Source organism: Maniola hyperantus, chromosome 14 (genome assembly GCF_902806685.2).
Source record: "Maniola hyperantus chromosome 14, iAphHyp1.2, whole genome shotgun sequence".
In the NCBI taxonomy this organism is placed as follows: Eukaryota; Metazoa; Arthropoda; class Insecta; order Lepidoptera; family Nymphalidae; genus Maniola; species Maniola hyperantus.
The window spans coordinates 10,705,714-10,722,011 of NC_048549.1; the positions used below are offsets into that span (position 1 = coordinate 10,705,714).

Here is a 16,298-nt window from a genome sequence, read left to right on the forward strand (position 1 = left end):
TTGAATTTGGTAATTCAAACATTTCGATTTTGGCATTTCGTATTATTGGTATATTGGTACGCGACAGGTCGAGATGGTAGTCGCGCTAACCCAGTGCGGGCGCTATGCGGATTTGCAGGGCTTCCTCCCGCCTCATACCCTGATTGCAATCTCGACCTGTCGCGAACTATACCTAATGTTTCATTATCTCAAAACACCATACATCGCGTTGTGCGTCAAAAGGATCAATGTGTACAAACCAAAATAAAACACTTCATTTTATTTGACAAATCTACATACAGTACAAATTTAATAGGTAGTAACTTCTGATAGATATAATTATACACAACTGTATACATATCTAAATAATAAGAAATAAGAATTATTCCTATGGAAATAATAATTAGGTATTACGTACCTATAATGAATACATAATATAATAAACATCTTTCTTATAATTATTATAAAGGCATTTGGCCACTTAATTTAATAACTATTAGGTATTTTCCCATTAAACGATACGATAACAAAGTCACATCAAATATTAAGTACCTACGCGTAACGAAAGTTGGAAGTGTTTAGACAGGCAGTGTAGATATAGGTTTTGGGCCTTATGTATTTCAAGCATTGAACTAATAGATATTAGTAGATACTAGATACCTATAGAAGGGAAGGGTCGAACCTTAGAATAACAAGGTCAAACAAAATATTTTCTGTATATTTTGTTTTATTTCACATACTTAATTATGATTATTTCCCTACACGAAAGTATCCCGACACGGTCTCAAAAAATTATATAGTAAATTGGTAACCCTAATCTACATATTTGTCGTGCAATGGGCAAGGGCGTTGAACCAATGTGACATGTATAATACCCTTTTTTAAAGTCGCAACGGCAAAATTCCGCAGAAACGCAGACTAATACAGAATATAACGTACTCCAATGAAATATAGACCTTATTGCTTGGCGTTAAGATTTTAAACACAAGAACAGAGACTCGTTCTATCGCGCGTACAAAACATGGCGCACAGGCAGCAACCAATGGGGGATAGACGCGAGCTATGATTCGCTGATATTTTCGCGATATTTAAAAATAAGATTTTTGCGCAGGTGCATCGACATAACGCGTAGCGAAAAAATCTAAGTCTATGGATATAACTAAAAGTGGTAGAACTGTAGGTACCTAGTGCGCTCTTTAGTCTTTACGATAATTCGCCCATACTATTATGACAGATTTAGGCATAATATTAGTTATCTTCAAAGTCACACTGGAGCCTCTGTGACTACGTGGACAATTTCTTGTGGTTATCGGATCGGATAGTGTGAAAACGCTCTTACAATCTAAAGACCCCACAGATTATAACATTTCGACCTGATGTAGTAGGTACTTATTTGATACCTATAAAGTTCTTATAATGTGTAGGAGCCCTAAAACCGAGTTCCTATTAGACAAAGCTGGGTGGTTAAACAGAAAATTGAATCAGATTATTGCTGAAAAAATGATCACATCATCTATTAAAAATTTGTTGAATACATCTCTTCTCCCCTCCGCTTAGGTTAGGTGAGTAGGTACCCGGGTCCTAGGAGCGGAATGGGAAGTGTTTTCCATCAATCTTCGAAAGATTATTCTTACTCATCTAACAATAACCTGATTCACTCTGCTCCGCTTCAGTGGAAACGTAGCCTTAAGCGGACATAAGGCACCCCTTAGTTACAAAATGCAGCTTTTTAAAAGCCACCGATTTTCCACGGCTCAGTGAAATGGGAACTATCCTTAATTTGATAACAATTATTATGAAACAAAAAAAATACGCTTAATAATCAAAACACATAATTGAGTAGGTACAAAATTTTGAAACCACCTTCCTAGTAATAAAGCTTTGATTCGACTATCACATTCTGTTTAATATATTTTTCTTTAAATCTCCAAGCTCATAAGAATAACTAAGTATAGAATAATAATTATGGATACAATAATTGGTATTGGTTTAGTCTGTTCACATAGAAATTCCCAAATATGGCAACAATGCGTCAAACAGAATAGGTATTCAATAAAGGCTGATTTTTTAATCACCAAATAAACTTTGACTCTATTGACGACATTACGACAGATTTCTAATTAAAAAAATTGCCCAACTTATTACTTAGACCTCATTTTAAGGCCTTCGTGCACCCATCCGTATTCGGTTCGTATCCGTGAATTTTCGAGTACATTCGATTCGTATTTTTTTCACAGATCTGTTAAATCACGGATGAGTGCACAATGGCCCTTAGTCAGCCCTAAATTACATGTATTAAACGATATAAAGTTATTTTATAAGTTGCTTAAAGAGAATTATGAATTACAAAAATAAAATTACGAGCATTAGGTACATAATTGTTAGAATAAGGCTGTCATGCAGCTAGCGCAGGCTGCAGGCAAGCGCGCTCCAACTTAGACAGATCTATAGAGCGCACTTTGACTTTGCTCAGATTTAAAGATTGAGTTAAAACGAGACAGATTTATGTGAGAGATATGGCTCTGTCGCGTTTTAACTCTGTCTTAAGTCTAAGCTAAGTCAGAGTGCGCTCTATAGATCTCACCCTTACACCTCATCAATGCTTCTTTAGAGCATGATCGTCGTCAAGCGAAAGCCTATCATGCCATAAAAAAAAGCTTAAAACCATTTAAATAGCAAAAAATGTTAAAAATTTCTATGTGGTTAATGAAATCAGTATATCTGTAACATTGTTATAAAAAATTTGAAGTGCCCTGTGTTAAATAGTGTTATGGCACATAAGTATGTGTGGCACTAAACATAACGGTGCTAAATCGTTGTACATAAGAGTACAGATCTATAGAATAGAGTGACTTTGAGTTTGCTCAGACTTAAGTCACTTTTAAAATAAGACGCGTTATATCACCGACATAAATATATCTCGAGTTTTAACTGAAACTTAAGTCTAAGCAAAGTCAAAGTACGCTCTATAAATCTCAGCCTAAATAATGCTATCCTTTTCCACAGAGTTAATTGTTAAAAGGATAATTTTAATGTTAGACTTGTCAATTTAATTCAGTAGAGATTTATGTACAGCCTGATTAGCGCCATTATTAAAAATAATAAAGTAAATTAAACTAAGATTTAGGCTGAGATTTATAAAGCGTACTTCGACTTTTCTCAGACTGAAATAAGTTAAAACAAGACAAAATTCAGAGACGTAAATCTGTCTCGTTTGAACTTTAAGGCCAACATCTGTAGAGCGTACCAAATGTCCGCAAAGTAAAGTCAAAACGTTAAACTTTTGCTTGGACTTTTCTTGAGTCTGAGCAAAGTCAAAGTACAGTACACGGCAGAAAATAATGTACATCGGCCTTCAGAATGACATTTCGGCTTTTGACTTCAAAAGTCCTGTCACTCATACCTATATTATGACGTTTTGTCGGTCTCAACGAGAGAGACAATGCTATACAAAATCGCTATCTCCTTCTAAGGGTCGATGTACATTATTTTCTGCCGCGTACTGTACGTTCTATAGATCTGAGCCTAATTAAAGTCTTCAAAGTCAAATTTAGCTTTAAAGATCCCAGCTTAGACCATGCAACAAACAAAAGATATCTCCCCAGACCTCGTCATGTCGCAGACTGCAGCGATAGTGTTTAGTATTAAGTATAATATGTAGGTATATTATTTGCAGAGCACATTATTATTATTTTGTAATACCAAGTAGGTAGCGTTGTACCATATTTTCTTCCTTAACAATAAAGTATTAAGATCAGGGAAGAATGATTATTATAACAAAGCAAAAGAGTAGAATAGAAACATACTTAGTAATAACCACCCTAAAATGCTAAAAAACGGGTTAGATTTTTTCAGTAAATCAGTGAATCAAAATTAAAATTTTATTATTGCCTGGCTACGGGAATCTGCGATAAGATAAATGCAATTTTTTTATAACCCGTTTAATAGTCGCGCAATAATTAACATCCTATTCGTCCCTACAAGAGACTTATGTCCAGCAGTGGACAGGTTGACAATGATGATGATGATGAATGATGTTGAATAATTATTAATATACTATATTTATCTATATTTTATTTAATATCATGCATAAAACTCTAAACCAAGTTATAAATGAGAGTAAAGTTTTATATATAACCGTTCTTTTGAGCAACAAAAGAGCATTTTATAATAATATCCATAACATAAACATATAATATAATGTATAATAATCATCTACAAATACAATGTAGAAGTTATATAATATTTCGTACAAAGATGTACAGGATTTTTTGTATCAAGCATTCAATTAGTCAATTATTTTCAATTTTTTTACACAATAGTTCTAATTGACAGTAATGCCTAGTTGTCAAGATACAAACCAAACTATTAAGACTAAACATTGCACTTTTGGTAGGTATGTAGCCGAAAGTAATGTACATCGACCTTTAGGAGATAGCGGATTTGTAGCGGGTTTGTCGTTGAGACCGAAAAAGCGTCATATAGGTATGAGTGACAGAGACAACGCTCTACAAAGCCGAAATGTCATTCTAAAGGCTGATGTATATTACTTTCGGCCGCGTACTGCACAGTGTACATCCTTTGCAGAAAAGGATATGGCTAGATTTTTAATCTAAAGTTAGTCTTAATTAAAATAGTTTTGAGTTTAAATAAACCAACTTATTAATTTTTTGCATTTGAACACTTTTAAAAAACTTAAAATTCAGTCCTAAAGTTAGAGTTTCAATATACAGTTTTACGGCTACAAAGTTTATTGCTTGAGTGTATTTCAATTACTATAATGTACGAGTGTGTATTTGTACTGTGTGTTACAAAAATAATTTTAAATATTCTTCATCTTTAAACTTATATTGTTACCATAAACATTTTTTATTTTTACTCAGCTGTTCATTTAGTTTGTTGTATATCAGAGTTGGCACCAATAAGGCTCCATACAGTATAATCATTTATTATATGATTATAATAAATGATGTACCTACGTCTTATTAATGATTTTTCAATTTTCAATAATTAAGTGAAGAGCAAACATAATTTAGGCTGAGATCCAAAGAGCATATTACTCTGACTTTGCTCAGACTTAAGTTTTAGTTAAAATGAGACAATTTTTTGTCAGCAATATAACACTGTCTGTTTAAACAGTGTCTCAAGTCTGAGTAAAGTCTTAATTCGCTCTATAGATCTCAGCCTTAATTCAGAGTCAGTTTTAAAGTTTTGTTGTTTTAAGATCTGTACAATTTTTTACTAATCAATCATTGCTTATAATTTTAAATCTAATTACTCTTATTATTTCATCATTAAGTTAAAGTTAACATACTTGTTATTATAACTCTTTTGTAGACAAAATACATAATTGACATAAATCCCAAACTGTAATTTTATTACAAAGCCTTTAAAAAAGACACCTATTGATTTGTTACTAGTCAAATATTTGGGATACCGTTTCACTGGGACAGCTTGTGATGTGGCACGGGTTGCGAGAAAGTGACAGTTGACGTAAAAGTTAAGGAATTGAACATTGCTGTCACCCTCCCACAACCTGTACCCTACCTACTATACTATATCCGCGCTACCATACCTTACCGCTACCATAACGCCCTCTCTCTTTGGCTCTATCATTTGTATTGTATGGGTATGTAACAGAGAGGACGCTATACTAACATATACGAGGAATGAAGGACGGCTAGGGTGTAGCCATATCAGTCAAGCTGTACACCTAGTCTACTTATGTACTGTCAGAATATTCTAGTAGGTATCCATTCTTACCATACAACAAAACAGAAAACGTGGACGGTAAAACCAGATTGCTTAAATCCTTGATCAAGTATGGAGCCCTCGAAAAGTACACCAAGCCAGTTCTATCCAAACATAGCCCCGCAGTTCGAGCATCTCCTATTTTTAAGAGCGAGACAGCACAAAATGCCTAAGGGGAAGAAGAGGATAGCGCACAGAATACCAAGGCACGTGAAATCATCTTCGAGGATACCAACTCGACAAGCGGGGCAAGCTCCAACCGCTATAATTGGCGGTGGAATGATAATATTTGTATGTGTTGCCCCATAGTTGGGGACAAAAGCAGCTGTTGGGTCTTGTGGTGTACCATATGGAGTGTATCCTGGTGGAGGGGGTGGGAATGCCCCTGGCGCCGGTTGCGGGTTTGGTTGAGGATACGCGCTGGGCTGAGGATACGCCTGTGGCTGAGGGTGCTGCTGAGGATACTGCTGTTGACCTGAAATTTGAAGGTGAAAATTATTATGGCTTCATAGTCTTTTGGGCGGTGATAAGATATTGGCCTTCATTCAAGAGTTTGGGGGTGCACCTCTAACTTTTCGGAGTTGAGTGCATTTTAAGCAATGAAATATCACTTGCTTTAACGGTGAAGGAAAACATCGAGAGGAAACCTGTATGCCTGAGAGTTTTCCGTAATGTTCTCAAAGGTGTGTGAAGTCTGCCAATTTGCACTAGGCCAGCATGACAGACTATGGTCTAAACCCTTCTCATTCTGAGAGGAGACTCGTTCTCATTGGTGGGCCAGTGATGGGTTGATCATGATAATGATGATGAAAGTCTTTTGGGTGGCTATAGTTTAAAGAAGTCCATAATAATAATATATAGTTGTATAAGTTTACAACTCTACAGATTGATCATTTCTAAATTTAAACCAGTGGCCCTACCACGGTTGTTTGACAGCTACAATGTCACGATCGCAATCATCTCTGATTGGTTAATGCTAGATAGATAGAATAGAATCGCACAAATTCAGCCAATCAGAACAATTGAGATTGTAATAATGATTAATGCAGATTTTAGACAATCACCCTACAGAGCAAAATAGAGCGACATTATGAATACCACGGAACCACATGGTACAATAATTTTTAAAATATAGCAAAACTCGACAGTAGATGTACCCTACTATAATACTCTAATTCTACAAACCAATGTTGTCTCAGAAGTAGACTGCTGCAAGCTGTTTAATTAACATTAACAATAAAATCATAAAAATAAAAATAAAATCATTTATTTCCACCAAATACAATTCATATTTTTGTTAGTATTGAGACCTTAAAACTAGTTATTATAAAATTCTTACCAAAACAATACTGTGCACCTGTATTCCGAACTAGTAGAAACTGTGTCTCGGAAAACAGGGCCTCCAGCTCGGTGAATACAAAGCTAACTACATACTAACTAACATACTAACTAAACTAAAGAGCTAAAGAAAATAATATGTGTGTGGAAGTCCATGTTATCTGTGTTTGTGTGGGCGTGAGTGCGTGTGTGTGGGGGTGAAAGTGAGTGAGCATGTATAAGTGTGCATATGTGAGTATCTTTGCTATATTATGTTTGTGTACAATTGGGGTTACACTAGAATATCCAGAAGTCTTTCAGTATCCGAGTAAGTTTGTTTCAGAAGCCATTCCTTAAGAGAAGATTTATATTTATACCTATTCAAAGAGTGGAGAGAAAGAATCTTATGCAACTGGTTATAAAGATAAGGTCCAAGGAAGACAAAAAACCTACGGCTAAATGCAGTATTTCGTTTACTATATGTTGCTAGTTGGGGCCTACGACGGGTGCATTCTTGGTTGTAATTCATACACGAGTGCTGCTTCAGAGCAGTCGCGAGAACAAACAATTGACGTACTGTTAGCACCCTACAATACTCGTACAACAAATGCGTAGGATGCCAACGCGGCAAGAAGCAGCACACTTTCAGTACAGCTCTTTGTGCGCGTTCGATTTGAATAAGGTGGGTTTTAGCTGCACCACCCCAAGAGGTTATGCAATAGCTAAGGATAGACTGACATAGTGCTTGATAGACCATTTTCAAGATTTCAGGTTCGGCTGAGTGACGCAGTTTCTTGAATATATAGATAAGCTTACGTACTCTGTTTGATAGGTGTTCAATATACTTTTTAAAGGTTAGGTTGCAATCAATTACTATGCCAAGATATCCTATGGAAGTGACATTATCAATAGTTTGTTGGAGATTACTATCAGATGCGCAGCTACCCTGAATTGATGAGGCAATCAACTTTGGTAGAGAGTTACCTGAAGGAATTGTAGAGTTTCGAATGGACAAATTAAGACATTTAGTTTTAGTGATATTTAAGGTTAACAAATTGTCGTTAAGCCAGTTTCTTACGGTGTCAAAACCTTTTTGGGCCAGCCGATAAGCCTCCGACCAGGTATTAGCAGAAAAGACGAGAGCTGTATCGTCGGCATAGGAAAATATCATACCTTGATCTAGGTGAAGGTTACATAAGTCGTTCATATAGACTAAAAATAAGCTCGGGCCAAGAATACTGCCCTGTGGCACACCATGTGTAATTGGTAATTCAGAGCTTATGTAGGAATCTATTTTGACGAATTGGGTTCTTCCTGTCAAGTAACTCTGAAAGAGTGATAGTTGGTTACCTCGAATTCCAAGAGACTGGAGCTTGGAAATTAGAATAGGCGTAGAAACTGTGTCGAAGGCCTTGGCCAGGTCTAGGAATAATGCTACACACTTTTCTCCTTTATCTAGCTTGCCCACTAAATGGTCTATAAGACTATGAACGGCATCAGCAGTTGACAAATTTTTACGAAATCCAAACTGGTTTTTAGACAACAGTTTACAAGACTCCAAGTAAGAAACCAGTCTAGAATTTATGATTTTCTCAAGAATTTTAGACATGGCTGGCAAGATTGAGATGGGCCTATAGTTTTCAACACGATCTCTGTCGCCTGATTTAAAGATGGGATGCAGAAGCGCTTTTTTAAATAGGTCAGGGAAGATACCTGTTTTGATACTAAGATTACAAATATATGTGAGCGGTGGAACAATTACGGTTTTATACTTTTTTAAGAATTCTGATGAGATGCCATCCCAACCGGCTGCGCAATTATTTTTTAGAGAGTTGATCATGCGTTCAACTTCGGACTCATCAGTCTCAAGTAAAACAAAGGATTCCCTGTGAGATGTAGGCAAAGGAGGTATTCGACCATTTTTGTCTATTTTATCAGCAAGTTGTCTTCCTATATTGGCAAAGTAGGAATTGGCTTCGTTAATGCAGTCTTGTTTATTAATATTAGAAAGCAAAAGTTCTCGTGCGGAGGACTGAGATTTAGATAAATTCGTTACGGACTGAATCACCTTCCACAATAATTTTGGGTTTTTACCAGCTTTGATAAATTCATTTCTTTCGTAGTCTCTTTTAACTTTATGAAGCAAATTAGAGCAATAATTACGGTACCTTTTATAGGAAACTTTTAACACTTCATTTAAAGGATCCTTTTTGAGCTTATTATGTAACTTATCTCTATGGCGTATGCATTTCAGTAAACCTGGAGTTATCCACGGCTTGATAGGTCTGTTTCTACGAGATAAGGAAATTACTTTAGTATTAGTTGATAAGGCATATAGGATGGGCTCAATTAAATTCTTGGCTGCTGAATTTGGGTCGGGTGTTAAGTATACGGAGTCAAAATTGATGTTGAGCATGTCACTACTGAGCTTAGCTTCATCCGTCTTTGTAACAAGGGGTCGGAGATGACGATTATTTTTAATCTTAGATAAAGATACCAATACAGCATAATGGTCAGTAACCGTGGATTCTAATACCAAAATTTTAGGTGAAGCTATGGTTTTTAGGTTTGCATGGTCAAGACATGTGAACCCATGAGTTGGTATTGTATGCCCCAGGAACAGACCATTGTTAGCAAGGAAATCAAGATAGTCTAGTGATTGATTGGATAAATGATTATTTGCAATGTCAATATTAATATCTCCAACAAAAATAATATTTTTGTATGATTTATAAAATGAGAGGGCTCGATCTATAGACTGTATAAAGATTGATGGATCATTAAATGCATAAGGTCTGTAAATAGAAACAATAGCAAGATCAGAGCCAACAGTAGTTATTAGACAATTTGCTTCGGAAACTTCTGGTTCAATAGTTTTAGCATTAGATAAGTTATTTTTTATGTATATAACTACTCCATCGTTCTGGTTATAATTGCATGATGTTTGGTAAAAGCTATAGCCTTCTAGAGTGGGAACAACGGGATTACAAGAAAGCCAGCATTCAGACAAAACAATAATATCACAGGAGGTGTGAATTCTTTCCAGTAAAGTCAGTAGTCCACTAAAGTTGGCATTTAGGCTACGAATATTTTGAGTTAAAATTTTTAGGCACGACTTTGATGTCGGTAGTAAGTCAGAGCACTCGTCAGGGCTACATAGCAAAGCGTCACAAAATGAGACATTGTCCAGGTTATATAATACATCATTAACAGCTGCGAATTTGACATTTCGGTAGTGAATATTTAAATTATCGTATGTTAACAGAATTACAAAAAGAGACTAGACACTAAACAACAACGAGATTAAGAATTTAACTGTTCTAGCTGTTCAATATTCCGCACGACAATATGTTCAGAGCCCTCGGATTTTCTCAGAAATACTCGTCCATTCTTGACCCATACAAATTTATAGTTTAACTTCTTAGCTGTTTGCCTGGCAGACGCGTGTATTTTCTTCAGTTCCGAGGTCAAGTGATCTACTACATAAATTGGTTTTTTTTCGCCTCCTATACCAATATGATTCGTGTTTAGTTTATCTTCTTTATTTTTCTTATTAAAATTGATCACACTAGCTAAATATGTATCTCGGATGCGTGGACTTGAGAACTTTACAATTACAGAACGTGGACGTGGATTTCCCGGGATTATCTTAGCGACCCTGGTACATTTATGGATATCTGCGTCTGTAATACCACTACCGGTAACCTTTCCAATTTGTAAGATGACATTTGGTAAATTTTCAGCTTTGTATTCAGGTAGGCACTGTATCTCCAAGTTGCTCATTCTCGAGTGTTGCTCCATGGTGCTCAGTCGGCTATTGAGGTCTTTGACAATAGATTTAAGGTTATTATTTTCTCCTTTGAGCTCTTCTACCTGTATTAGTCTTCCTTGCAACTCTTTTTTTAGGTCCTCGTATTGATTGTTGATAAAACTCATGGCTTCCTTTATCTCATTTATTTCTTTGAACATTTCTTTAGTTTTAGTATCTAATATTTTGGTCAGATTATTTTCCATTTTGGACAACAGGATGTTCATCTCTTCCTTCATTAGCTGTTTAACGTTATCAAGTGTGATGTCCTCCTGGGTCTGTGACATGGATGAGGGTTGCATGCGTCTAAAAGTGATGTTGGATGACGGGCTCGTCTCGGAGGATGCACCAGCAGGGCCACGCACGGGCGTATTGGTATTGTCACCTTTTGGTTGCTTAGAGCGACAGGATGGGCATATCCAATTTGATTTGCAGTCTACGGAAAACTCCTTCGATTTTGTACTCGATGTGTAGATACAGTCGAAGTGGTATCGCAGGCCGCATGTGACGCATTTGAGTTGCTCATGCGTGGAAAGGTCGTTAGAGCATGCAGCACACTTTTTATTCTTGGCCGTTTTATTTTTAGGGCTCATCTTTAAGACCTGATATGATTAACAGTTATGTTAATAGCCTTTACATCGTCTAGAGGATTTTGAATAATTGATATCTCATTTTCATACTTTGATACTATGTTATCCCATACTATCTTCAAATATTTTTGTTAAATGGATTAAAAAAATATATAAGGTATGCATTACATGTCTCTGTTCATGAGTCACAGCTTAACAAAGGTACTCCGACTTTATCAAACTTTGATATTATAGCATGACTAATATTTGTATTATAATCATTTCAATTAAAAATAATAAGGCTTAACAAATGTTTATAAACACTAAATATAAGTATTCAATAAAATGTAACAAAGTGCAATGCACACATATAGAGTTGAGTGTGAGGTTAATAATAGGACTGCTGAGGCGAAATTGAGGTTGGAATTATTTTACGTATACTCTTTATTATTATAACTCCAATTTCAACATGCATTAGTTACCTATCCTAAGTAAATCTATAATCATTTTACTTATGGTGTAAGCCATAAGCAAAGTCCAAGTTTTGTGACGAAAAACCAACTTAGGAATTAGTAATTAAGGATAACACTAATTGGTTTTAGACTGATTCATAGAAGAAAAGGAAAAAGCAAAAATGCTACGACTCTTTTTATAATCTTGCACAATAATATCATAACTAGGTGCTATTTTTGTGCTACATTATAATATTGTATACTGTGAAACCTTATCTCGAATAATGCTCGAATGAATCAGAAGTTTTTCAATATCAAGTAGGTATTAATGTTAAAATTATTTTACCTGGTGGTAAGGTTGCGTAGTATGGAGGAGGTTGTTCCGTAACAGTTGGCTTCTCCATTTTCCTTCGAATTACCAGTTTAGCTCTTGAAGAATAATATCTTGGAAATAAGAAGTACCTGACTTCAATAATAAACGCAATAAGACGAAAACAAATTAATTCTCTTCTCAATCGTCAACAAAGTAAAAAGTCAGCTGTCAAAAGCAAAAAGACAAGCAAAAGTCAAAACTTATATTGGAGTGGAGCCATAGATTATGTCATATGCCTATGGTCGTTGTTCACTATGGAATTTAGGGATTCGCAAAAAATATCGATACCTACCTATTTGAATAGTATCGAGTAGGTATCGAATATTGATGTACTATTGTTTGTAGGTTATCTAAATCTAAATATATAAAAGGAAAAGCTGACTGACGTGACTGATCTATCAACGCATAGCTCAAACTACTGGACGGATCGGGCCAAAAATTTAGCATGCAGAAAGGATTTTTGAAAATTCAACCCCTAGGGGTGTAAAATAGAGGGTCGTTTGTGTAGTCCACGCGGACAAAATCACGAGTATTATAGTAGGTAAATAAAACACAGAACCAGTATTAAACTTTCAATAATATAATATGTAATATTCATTATATATTACAGAAAACAATAACTAATAACGCCACTATCTATGAATTACGTTTCTAAATCGATCACTATTATATTTACAGTTAGGTATCATAATATTCTATTCCCCAAAATAAACTAAACATTATACTGTCCATTTTCACACATACATACAGAAATGTAACGAACGTTAAGTACAGTGCGACAAGGCTCTGTTGGCACTTGAATGATATGGCCAGGAGGGCGCTGTTGGAGAACAAAGGCTTAGAATATTCACTTAATTAACGTTGACGGCAACGTTAGTTCCGATTTTCGCCACGCGCTGAGATAGCCTTGTCGCACTGTAGTAGTGTTATACGTTTGCGTTACCTATAAAAAATACTTACTTATTAACTCAGACAACAAATCATCCAATGGGAAGCATAGTCAATTAACATAATAGGGTGAAGTCTATAAATCTTAGCTTTATTAATATTTAAAAAATATTTAAAACGGAAATTTACGAAATAGATACTACAACAAAATTTTTAAGCCAATATTTTATGGCTGATATTCAAATACATAAAGAAAATTATAATATAAAAGAAATCGGAGCTGATAGTTTAAATGTCAAAATATACAATTATCTTGGTTCTTAAACCACAGTAACTTTCTATAATAATTAATAATGCATATTTACAGACCAGATGTCAATAAATATCCTATTCTAGGACATGGACTGAATTATGTCCCTATATAACGAAGAACTTACAAAGAATCAGTGTCATTGACCAATTAGGTACATATAACAATTTCAGGTGATTTTTTAAGAAACTCAACTTAATAATTTACTGTAGCTTAATCAGCTTTGAATCAAACAGAAATACATATTTTTGCTATAATACCAAAAAATATTAAGTAAGTTGTAGGTAAATTATGGAAATGACAAAATATATTATTTTACATTTCAAAATGGCATCAAACACAATAATAATTAGAGACTCGCAACAAAATATCCAAACACTCCATTGTCCTAATAAATATAAACATAAATGTATCTCCAAATAGTACTAAAATCAATCCGTCTTTCAGAATTTTAATTCGACACATTATTAATAATAATTAGTGTCTCATATCATTAACAACATCTTACCATATCACAATGGAATGTAAATTATTACAAGATTTTTATTCTAAATTGTGGTACAGTTTAGAGCCAAAATAATAATATCATTTATCTAAAAAAAAGTTTAAAAAAAAGAATCATTAAAATCGGTTCATATTTGGCGAAGATTTCGCGTAACAAACATACAATAAGACATACATTCGAATTGAGAACCTCCTCCTTTTTTCAAGTTGGTTAAACATATGCAATGCCTGATTAAAACCCTACTGTTTACAAAGCTATTACACTGATCGCGAGCAATTTACTCTCATTAATTGAGGAGTTCCGTTCTCCATCTCCGAAGATATTCATCAGATCTTTACCAAATTAAAATGGGACCACCTCTGAAGTATGTCCTACAGAACAAAAAAGAATTATCAAAATCGGTTCATAATTGACGGAGTAATCGCGTAACAAACATACAAAAAAAAAACATACAGTCGAATTGAGAACCTCCTTTTTTTGAAGTCGGTTAAAAAATCACTGTCATTATCAAACACAATAACATAAACTGGTCCAAAATTAAGTTTTTTACAACAAAATTATATTTTGTCAGTCGTCACTGGGACATCCAATATTATAATCAAATATAACTCAATAAACATAAAGCTAAGATAGAAATAGGCTGCTTGATGGTTTTTGATAGTTGCAGATAGTTCAAAACCAGACTTAGGTTGTAATTGTGTTAATTGCACATAACAAAATAAAATATGACGTAAAACTTTGCTACTGGTACTGAATTGGTTGGAAATAAAATCCAACAATTTTTTACCACATGATGGGTCATCCTGTGGTCATTGTTTCAACTTTTCTGTAAGCAAAACTCAACTGTTGTAGATAGCCCCTCTATTCATCCGATCCATCACAGTGAAAAGTTCTGTCATTAAGTTGATATTTAATTCAGTGGCGTGCATAGGGTTTGAAGCCAAGGTAGGCATTAGTTCGGTACCAATTTACTCATAATGAAAAGTAAGTATCTAATGTTATTTCGACTAGGTATGCAGTGCTTTTATGCCTTGCGCGCCACTGATCTAGTTCAACGTCTAGAACCGCACAGGCACCCAGCCGCCGGTCTGTTCGTCGCGGCGGTAGTAATGCGGCCGGTTATCCGGGAACACGGTCACGGCCGGGAACGGGTGTTGTTGAATGAACTTTAGAGTCACACGAATCTGGAAGAAAACAAACTTATGTTAAGTACAATCTGGATAATTACAATAGTTATTTAATTTATTTTAATAATGACTTAAATCATGACTAATATTCCCCTTTTCCCTCCAACTATGCGTAAAGTTTGCGCTAGGAGTAGGTACGATAATAGTGCAACGGGTGGGGTTTGAACCGCTGACTTTTCGGAATCCAGTCCGCTCCTGTAACCGTTGAGCTATTGACACTTTTATATCAAACTATTGTCAGATTTTATAAGACTAAAATAGGACAATACAGGAATGGCCCCTAAATTTTGTGGGCCTTGTTTCAGCTCGTGTCTAGATGAGGCTTCATCAGCTAGTGTACTGCAGACTGCTGCGGTGTAGAATTATGGAATGCGTCGAATCGGTCGAATCACCAATCCAAACCTCTCAACAGTACAAAATGAATATTCTTCATGTTTAATTGTCAATTTATTTGGCAGGCAATTTGTTTGCAATAACTTAATTAGATAACTATAGCCCTCAGTACATGAGAGCCTTGTCAAGGGCCTGAACACTTACGTGATGGACGAAATGCGGCCCCTCAACAGCTGGTGTAGTGCTGAGATGCTGGAGAATGAAGTCATCAGATTGGTCAAGCCACAAGTCTACACCTCTCAACGGTTCATACGTGAATGGTCCGATGCGTAGCATCCCAACGCCGTTGTCGTAAATGTCTAAAACCTGAAAGCCATAAAACAAAATTAACTAAGTACTTTTACATTGATGAGTTTATCAATATCAATCAATAAATATCTTATTTCTTATTACTAAGGTAACTGGATTTACATTCACTAATTAGATCCTACTTGCATTTATTTAATTTGAAATTCAACGTTTTTTTCGACTATGATACTGCTTCATATCGATATTTTATCGATGCCCATGGAAAGCGATACGTTTCTAGTAGCTACTCACTTGTGCAGAATTTGGTCCACCAGTGATATTCCTCGCCCCGCGTAGGGGTAGTTCAGGTCCCTTGTCAGGGAAAGTCGCCGGGAACAGATCCCCGGCACGGATGTCCACACCGACCCCGGTGACAAGGGGTGCAGGCGACCCACCGCCTAATGCCGTGTTTAACTCACAACAGCACGCGAGAGTTAAGTCTATTTCTTCTGAAAGACGATGGAATGATACTGAAAAT

The 16,298-nt window shown here is 35.5% G+C and overlaps 2 protein-coding genes across 4 annotated transcripts in view; both read right to left on the reverse strand.

Moving 5' to 3' along the window:
* Positions 1-244: 244 nt before the first annotated feature.
* On the reverse strand, positions 245-12,416 carry LOC117988452 (membrane protein BRI3). Its single transcript, XM_034975600.2, has 2 exons — positions 12,223-12,416; positions 245-6,205 (listed from the first exon to the last, which is right to left on the reverse strand). The coding sequence occupies exons 1-2, from the start codon at positions 12,278-12,280 to the stop codon at positions 5,835-5,837; spliced, it is 429 nt and encodes a 142-aa protein (XP_034831491.1). The 5' UTR covers positions 12,281-12,416; the 3' UTR covers positions 245-5,834.
* Positions 12,417-12,808: 392 nt separating this feature from the next.
* The window catches only part of Ntan1 (N-terminal amidohydrolase 1), a 100,987-nt gene continuing 97,497 nt past the window's right edge, over positions 12,809-16,298 (reverse strand). For all 3 annotated transcript variants that reach the window (XM_034975781.2, XM_034975780.2, XM_034975782.2), the window contains 3 exons: positions 16,073-16,290; positions 15,677-15,838; positions 12,809-15,136 (listed from right to left, as the gene is read on the reverse strand). In XM_034975781.2, coding sequence (XP_034831672.1) covers positions 15,011-15,136; positions 15,677-15,838; positions 16,073-16,290 — 506 coding nt within the window. In that variant the 3' untranslated portion in view covers positions 12,809-15,010. The remainder of the gene's footprint in view (positions 15,137-15,676; positions 15,839-16,072; positions 16,291-16,298) is intronic.

Bases quoted from the DNA above. Each gene is read 5' to 3' on its own strand.
- LOC117988452 (XM_034975600.2), bottom strand. From the start codon at position 12,280: ATGGAGAAGCCAACTGTTACGGAACAACCTCCTCCATACTACGCAACC. The intron at 6,206-12,222 runs GTAAAATAATTT...TTCAAATTTCAG, and splicing joins CTACGCAACCTTACCACCAG to GTCAACAGCAGTATCCTCAG.